The sequence below is a fragment of the Paralichthys olivaceus genome, chromosome 12 (genome assembly GCF_024713975.1).
Source record: "Paralichthys olivaceus isolate ysfri-2021 chromosome 12, ASM2471397v2, whole genome shotgun sequence".
NCBI lineage: Eukaryota > Metazoa > Chordata > Actinopteri > Pleuronectiformes > Paralichthyidae > Paralichthys > Paralichthys olivaceus.
In genome coordinates, this window is record NC_091104.1 from 16255284 (window position 1) to 16263285 (window position 8002).

An 8002-nucleotide genomic window follows, 5' to 3' on the forward strand; every position below is an offset into this window, starting at 1 on the left:
CGTGGGCACAGATATAGTGTGTGTGTGTGTGTGTGTGTGTGTGCGTGTGCGTGCGTGCGTGTGTGTGTGTGAGGTAATACATACTGATTTATTCTGGTAGATTGAGGTAATTTCATCTAAACCATCTCAAAGTGTAAGAGGTGTGAAAACAGATCAATGTGCAGGCCTGAGCAAACTAAACGAATTTAAATAGATCATGCAGTTGTATTATTTCATCAAGTCTGTGAACATATCCTGGTTCTTTTGTGTGAGGCAGCTGCCTCTCAGACTGTGGAGCCTGAACCCTCTCCTCCTGTGTATCCGTCCAGTCCAGTGTAAATGCAGATATGTCTCCTGGAGGGCGGATAATACATCCATGATCCACAGGAATCCTGAAAGCTCGCAGCTGATTGGCTGCAGGCTGCTGCCTCTGGTCGGAATGGACCTGTTGGATAAAAGCATCATTTTGTGAGGGACTCCTGTGTGTGTGTTAGTGAGAGGACCATGCACTGGGGACCAGCCTGAGAGACGCTGACATTACCCAGAAAACAGGCCAAGTCCAGCAGCATCAGCATCATCATGACGGGGAAACAGGGCTCCGTGCTGTCGGAAAGTTTAAACCTCTCGGAGAAGAGCTCCCTGCGGGCTGCGGGCGGCGGCAGCAACAGCCTCCATCCGCCGAAGAGCACCGCCAACCACCCGCCGCCCAGGTGCACCGGCTTCGGCATCCAGGAGATCCTTGGGCTCAACAAGGAGCCGTCCGCGGCCCCGAGGAGCGCGCTGGGCTCGCTGCCGGCCGGGGCGCACCTGATCGCCGCCAGGTCCGTGCTGGGCCCCGCCGGCATGGGACTGGGTGTGGGGGTCGGGATGGGATTAATCGGTCCTGGTGGGATTCCGTCGTTTTACAGTCAACCCGCGTTTCTGGAGACGATGCTGGCGGACGCACAGGATGTTCACCTGCAGCCGCACAGCAGGTCCGCAGGCCCGCTGGACATCAGCCAGTCTGCCAGCTCAGGTGAGCCCCAGTAATACTCCATATATATTATAATGTCATTTATAATACTAGACTAAGATAATAATACCAAATATTACTGCTAATAGAGGATAATTATAGCCTAAATATTAAAATCACTGCAATGGATCTTTGTGTTTTTCATATTTACAAGCTAACTTTCATGTATTTCCTATTTTTTTACCCTGTATTATCACGATTAGCCTCCTATTATTATTCCTATTATTATTATTGTTGTGGCATTTAAATGTAATATTTAAAATAGGAAACCCTGATATAAACAGGATTGTTTTGTCAGTGTCACCAGTTTATGATAAATTCTCTTATATCTTTGTTTATTCTTTTTATTTTCTCCTTTTTTAAATCCAGACTCTGAGGATTTATCTTCAAATGAACGAAAACTCTCAAAGTCATCTGTAAGTCAGAGCAAGAAACGCAAGAAAAGACGTCACCGGTCAGTCAATGTTTCTGCTCACAGGCTAATAATGTGATTATTTTTAGAAATGATGGATTCACTCTTATTTATACACCATGTGTTTAACTTCAATAGAAAATCTGACCTCAGGAAAATTTGATTTGCAATGTTGTTAATGGCTCTGCGTGTTATTATTTGGATGCAGATAATAAATCAGTCTAATTATTGATTCATTATTTTAAGTTCAGCCACAGGTTGATCACGATTTCCTCCATTATTGTCATTTGTTCTTAAATATCAGGCTTTTGTCTGACATGGTTTGGCACAGCAGTTCAAATGGATTCATTTAAAGACCTCAGTTATAGACAAATGGGGATTATTCCATCCTCTAAATTGTCATTGATGTTAACATTTGTGTTTTTCTTCCTACTGTGTTTTTTTCAATTCAGTTTAAATTATATTTAAATGTGTCTGCAGCACCTTCTTGGCACAATAGGCTGCATGTTGAACTTGTCCTATTTAAAATGACACCATGTTCTCCTGCAGGACCATATTCACCTCCTATCAGCTGGAGGAGCTGGAGAAGGCCTTTAATGAAGCTCACTACCCGGATGTTTACGCCCGAGAGATGCTGGCCATGAAGACAGAGCTACCTGAGGACCGGATACAGGTAACTGCTCTTTGGCTTCCTGGGGTTTTATGAGAATACACAAATTATACTTCAAAATATTATTCAAACATAATCCTACATTCCTCCTCTGGTGTTTTCCTGGAACATTCTGCTTTTTCTATTCCTGGTTATTTTTGACATGGGAAGTTTTTATTAATATAAGGGTATGAATTTTTTAGGGGGGTTCAATTTCATTAAATCTAGTTTTTATGAATTAGATAAAGTCTTGTATGGTGCACAATACATTCCCAGATATATTCCAAAGCATCATGCAAGAAATAACACACTCTGGCCGTTTCAATTTTATTTTGGGCTGTAATTAGGTTGAATAATAAAAACAAAATACGCAAAAAGCCTCATTTCAAATTTCTTTAAATGACAAACATTTTCTCGTTGTTATATTTTTATTCTTTTTTAGATGCAAATATATGTCCAAAATATATGGCTAATAAAAAGCAATAAAGGCACTTAAAGAGTGTATATATACATTTAGAATGACACATTGGAGATGTATCAGATAAGCATCAGATAATCTTGTGATCAGTAACAGCATTTAACACGTGGATTTACAGTTTCCCCTAAATTATAACCCCAATTAATTTGCGCGGATATTCTAATGGGTCACCTAATAAATAAGCAGCTGTAGTTCCAGATGCAGTCAGCTCGTCCGTCACTGGTGGTAATAACCTGCGGTGATGTGTGAGGGGAGGCCGCCGGCTGCCTCTGTCTGCAGGCGGGGGACAGGCTGAGTGAGCGGCCGCAGATCGATCAACAGAGCCCCGCTCTCTCTCCCCCTGTCTCCCCCCTCCTCCTCCTCCTCCTCCTGCTGCTGGTGCATCCTCGCCAGGACAGATAATCTCTCATCAGCCTGCACTATAGTTGGATGTGAAACAATTTGTTCTCGGAGAAGGAGCCTAACGACCTAATCAAGCTATCAAGGCGGAGGAAGATTGCGGTGTGACCTGCACCATCCATCTGCCCGGGCTGCCTTTTTAATCTCATTCTCATTAACGGGCTGCAACAGTGAATAAATAATAATAATAAAATAAATAAATAAATTGGGCTTGGAGGCCGCTGCTGTACCCTCAATAAAATTAACACCCAATTTTCTCATTGAGTGTAATTAGTTAAATCAGAGCAGCTCTGGAGGCTGCTGCTGCACAGACGCATGGAGGGAGTTCAAATGAAATAACTACATTGAATTTATTAGCACGGGTCAATAGCGCTGCTCCCGGGAGTCCCGGTAGTTTAATTTCCCGTGATATTTGCCCGCCTGGCCGCCATCGATTGGGCCCGAAATTAACTTATTTTTCAATCAGCCTCGGAGCGCCCCAGGGTCGCTCCTCCTCGCCGAGTTTCTTTTGAGGAGCAGAGAAGCAATTTCTCCTCTAAAAAAGGGAGAAAAGTATATTGTGTGAAATAAGGGTTATCATCAGAATTACCAGGGAGGAGGAGGAGGAGGAGGAGGAGGAGGGGAAAATGCTTGGTCTTTTTCAATTTAATATCTGTCTGCTCTCTGGCCCCCTCCTCTTCCTCCTGGAGCCATCACAGGGGCCTAAGTAGAGTGTTTAACAGTCCTGTGTTGTGCCATACAATCAATGTGGCCCCTCTCTGAGCTGACTGATAACCTGCAGGGCCTTCAGCAGCTGTGCTCGCAGGGTCTGCATGTGTCAAAGCATCTGTAATGGCTCCATGCAGCAGGTAGCTGCAGATGAGGCCTGACAGGAGCCACAGATCCTTCACACCTGGAGCAGGGGATTATGGGGAATCAATGCACTGAGTCAACTTTTACCTCAAGTTAAACTGAATCAACAGTGAACGGGTCATGCAGCTTTAGAATAAGCACTGAAATGTTGACATTCAGCTGCAGCAAAATAAATTCACGCGTTGTTATTAATGGCTCCTGCAGGTTAATACATGATCTAGTAAAACCCATTAATATAAACAGCTTCAGCTTCATGTGAGAAATGTTGTTGACTAATTGGCCTTAATCACTTATATGTAGCCACATAGCACATCTGGACCATTTAGTAGCAATATGAAGCAGTTATTTATGGATTAGCAGCATTCATGGATGCACCATTATGATAGCTCATAACTGATTAGTAAAGGATTAGTCATCATTTATTAATTGTTAATAAAGAGAGAACTTGTTTGAAGGTTCACCGCCAACACATATACAATATCAACTGTGACAAAAACACTATATACTTTAAGAAATATTGGGTAATGACTGACATGGTACAACTCAATGGTTTATTAAAGGGAATCCTGGAATGAAGGGATTATTTAAACTTCTCTGAAGTCAGAAAATCTTCTATAGTCTTATGAGTCATTTCTGGCCATCGCAGGTTAAAAAAGAGTGATCATTGTAGAAAAAGTTTTTTTAAAGCACATCAAATTTGTAGCTTAGAACGTGTTTTCAGCCAAACTGATCTTTTTCACTCCAATGATTCAATATTTACAGCCACATGGTTCCTCACTGGAAGCTGCAGTACTGCTTCTAAAAGTTGTTCAGGACAAACAGATAATTACTTGATAATTGCGTTGGGGGTGAGGGTGAGAGAGCCAGATCGATTAAAATCAGCTGTTCAGGATCTGTGTTTATCATTTATAGATTAAGGTCGACCATTTAACTTTTACTATACAGAATATAAAACTGAAAAAATGCTTTGTCTGTTGGAAATGGCATCATACTGAAATTTTGTCCATACAAATTTTAAAATTGTTTTTATTATTTAATCTTTCAGAAATTAATCAATACATTTTTTACAAAGAAGTGTACTATGCAGAAAATGTGTGAATTTTTTTACGTAAAATATATTATTTTCTACAGTTTTCCTTTTCCTTTTCTGTATAATAATTATATATAAACATCAAGCTTTAATTCCATTTCTTTCTCTGTCTTCGTTGCCAAAAGTTTAAGATTTCTATCGGCCCTTATATCAGTATGACATTTTTTTACACCCTATTATCTTTATCGGTAACGATCCACAAACAAACCATATCTGTCAAGCACGAAATCCTGAAGTGATGTGTTGTCCTGTCACAGGTTTGGTTTCAGAACCGCAGAGCCAAGTGGAGGAAGAGGGAGAAATGCTGGGGCCGCAGCACTGTCATGGCGGAGTATGGCTTGTACGGAGCCATGGTGAGGCATTCGATCCCTTTGCCTGAGTCCATCCTCAAGTCTGCCAAGGATGGCATCATGGAGTCCTGCGCTCCCTGGCTGCTCGGTGAGGCTGACTTTCTGTTTTTGGATTTGGACAGTTTTAAAGTTTGAAGAGTATTTAAACCATATTATAATCATTTAAAACCTTCTGTATGTGTTTGATTTAAAGTTCTTCACACGTCAATATGATTTCTATTTACCAGTGACGTGAGTTTTCATTGTGCTGTTGACTGAGTGAAAGTTTATATGCAGAATCTGTGGTCTTTTTTATTTTAGTACAGAGGATGCTTTTATTTGCTAAATACCATTTAAAGCAAAGTCACTTCCCAGGAGAATACAGCACAGACTTTATATCACATTCAAATATTTTTATCTTCTACCTTGGCCATGATTTACCCTTGTCCATTCAGACATTATATTCTAAACCAGAACTATTTTTGCTTGCTATTTTCAGTCCAAGATGGCTTACCAATCAACAGACGCAATTCTAAATCTGAATACCCGCAACTCTTTGCAGGGATGCACAAAAAGTCCATGGAGACAGGCGTTCCCCCGGCAACAGGAAAGTGCGACGAGCCCCAGCAGCCCAGCTCTCAGAGGGCAGAGGAGGCTGAGGCGGAGGAAAAGAGGTCAGACGGCAAGTCCACCATTTCTAAAGAGGAACTGAGAGAGAACAGCATTGCTGCACTCAGGGCCAAGGCACAAGAGCACAGTGCCAAAGTGCTGGGGACGGTTTCTCACGACAGAGTGCAGACGGGCAAACAGGAGAGACAGGCGGCCGAGGAGAACACCACTGATCCCCTGAGTCCAGCAGAGGAGGAGAAAAGTCCTTAGAGACTGAGGACACTTATTCTCCTGAGTGAATGCAGTGGCCCGGCTGCTGTCAGCATGTGTACGGACAAACCCGACATAACAGAGTGTCCCTGCAGAGTGTCATCCTTCATCGACTTCTCTGAACTGACCTGCATCTGGACTCTTTGGAGGAGAAAACTCATCTGCCGCGAACGCACTTTTATCTGATTTATTCCCAAACTTGCTGTTTACTCACAGTCGTTGTTTCTGGTGCATAGTAGAGAGGGTTGAAGTGAGTGGCAGCAATGTGTTAATATTATTGGTGTATATACAGAGTCAGATGAGTCAAATTTTATCCATTATGACATTTATTATATTTCAATTAGAACCACCAATGAGCAGTCAGTGTCTGAACGGTCTATATGTGTCATTGTTGACGTTCATTTTAATGTTGCTTGTACCGTTAGTAAATGGTGACATTTGAAATAAGAACCATCCCACCGACAGAACTCTTTTAAGAGAAAGAAAGTAAATGTTGTCCTATATTGCGCTGTACATAATTGATATATTAATCCCTCTCACTAAGGCACAATTTAATTTTTTTTTCTCTTGTTGTCTTTAAAATGTTTGTGTATTCATTTCCAAATGTGTATAACTCAAAATACAAAGCATAAACATAGAAATAGCCTTTTATTAAATGTGGTGTTTTTAGTGTCTATTTATTCCACTTTTTCTTTCATACCTGTGACAAATGATTTGATTGTCAAAGCATTACTGTAACTCTTCACCGGCGTGAAGTTGCCCTTGTTGTCGCTTGATGCTCCGCTGGCTGGGCTCATTAGGAGACAGTCCCCCGGCTGCATGCTCGGGTTGGTCCCTATAATCCGTCGCAGTTGAGAGCGTTCAATTTCAGATTAAACTAGGGGACCTGTGCTTTAGGGACGGGAGAAAAGAGTGAGAACCCCCTCCCCTTATGAGCAGGCCCACCTCAGCCTGATTTAGAGTCACTTTAATAGATGCTATTACCAGCCAACAGTCTGTTTCATCCTCTTATCTAAATACTTAGCTGAAGTCTAACAGCTTTATATGTTGGCAATCTCCTTTCCCTCCCAGGCTGTTCTTTAAACTCTGTATTAGGCCACTTGAACTCCACTTCACAGCACATCTATGTGTTTGCACCTAATCCACGTAAGATTTTACACTTCATCCTCCTTAATGAGTGAGTTCCACTCGTGTTTAAGAGGCAGCAGTTCCAAAGGGCAAGAAAAAGGGGTGATCAGTATGCTGCTGCTGCTGCTGCATGTCTCTGGACTGATTGGAACCATAGTGTCACCAAATGGAGAAAGGGTTGCTAATCACGTTGTTGACATGAGATAAGATAATACCCACAATAAGTACTGATTAGCTGGAGAATGGACTGGAGTGTGTCAGGGTAATAAATGATGCACTGAACATAAGACAAAATCTGATTGGAGTATTTTGAGCTGATTTTAAAAGACGTTTGACGACTTAATTGGTGTCAGAGGTAAAAAAAGTATTTGTGAAGGGTAACTTTGTGAGGAGAGCTCATTCTGCAACATGAAGGACATTTAGTTTTACATTCAAACCTGTGAAAGCCCTCTTCAAACCATCCATCTCCATCTGTTATACACTAAATTGTTGTGGATATATATTCTAAGATCGTCTACAGAACGATCTCCAGAGCAGACAGTGATTCAATATTTGGTTTGAGGTAAATGTCAGTTGATAAAGTGACCGTCACACACTGGGCCTTAATTTCATCGACTCCTTCTCACTGTTCTGCAGCTCGGCTACCTACAATGTCCACTTCATAAGTCACCAAAAGATGGCGCTGTCTTTGAGTGATTGTCAGTTTTTAGCCACGTTAGCTACATGTGTGGAAAATGTTAGTCACTCCACTACTGTAGATTTGGTGTGGATCCAGGATTGGTTTTTTTTCCCCTC

The 8002-nt window shown here is 41.8% G+C and overlaps 1 protein-coding gene across 2 annotated transcripts; it reads left to right on the forward strand.

The window, feature by feature from the left end:
• Nucleotides 1–419: 419 nt before the first annotated feature.
• On the forward strand, nt 420–6753 carry vsx2 (visual system homeobox 2). 2 transcript variants are annotated; one of them, XM_020084839.2, is made up of 5 exons: nt 420–994; nt 1361–1445; nt 1953–2076; nt 5129–5309; nt 5763–6753. In XM_020084839.2, exons 1-5 carry the CDS (start codon nt 559–561, stop codon nt 6077–6079), a joined length of 1143 nt encoding a protein of 380 aa, XP_019940398.2. In that variant the 5' UTR covers nt 420–558; the 3' UTR covers nt 6080–6753. The 2 variants fall into 2 exon arrangements, with proteins under 2 accessions (XP_019940398.2, XP_019940397.2); XM_020084838.2 differs by having other exon boundaries at nt 421–994; nt 5700–6753.
• Nucleotides 6754–8002: the final 1249 nt, after the last annotated feature.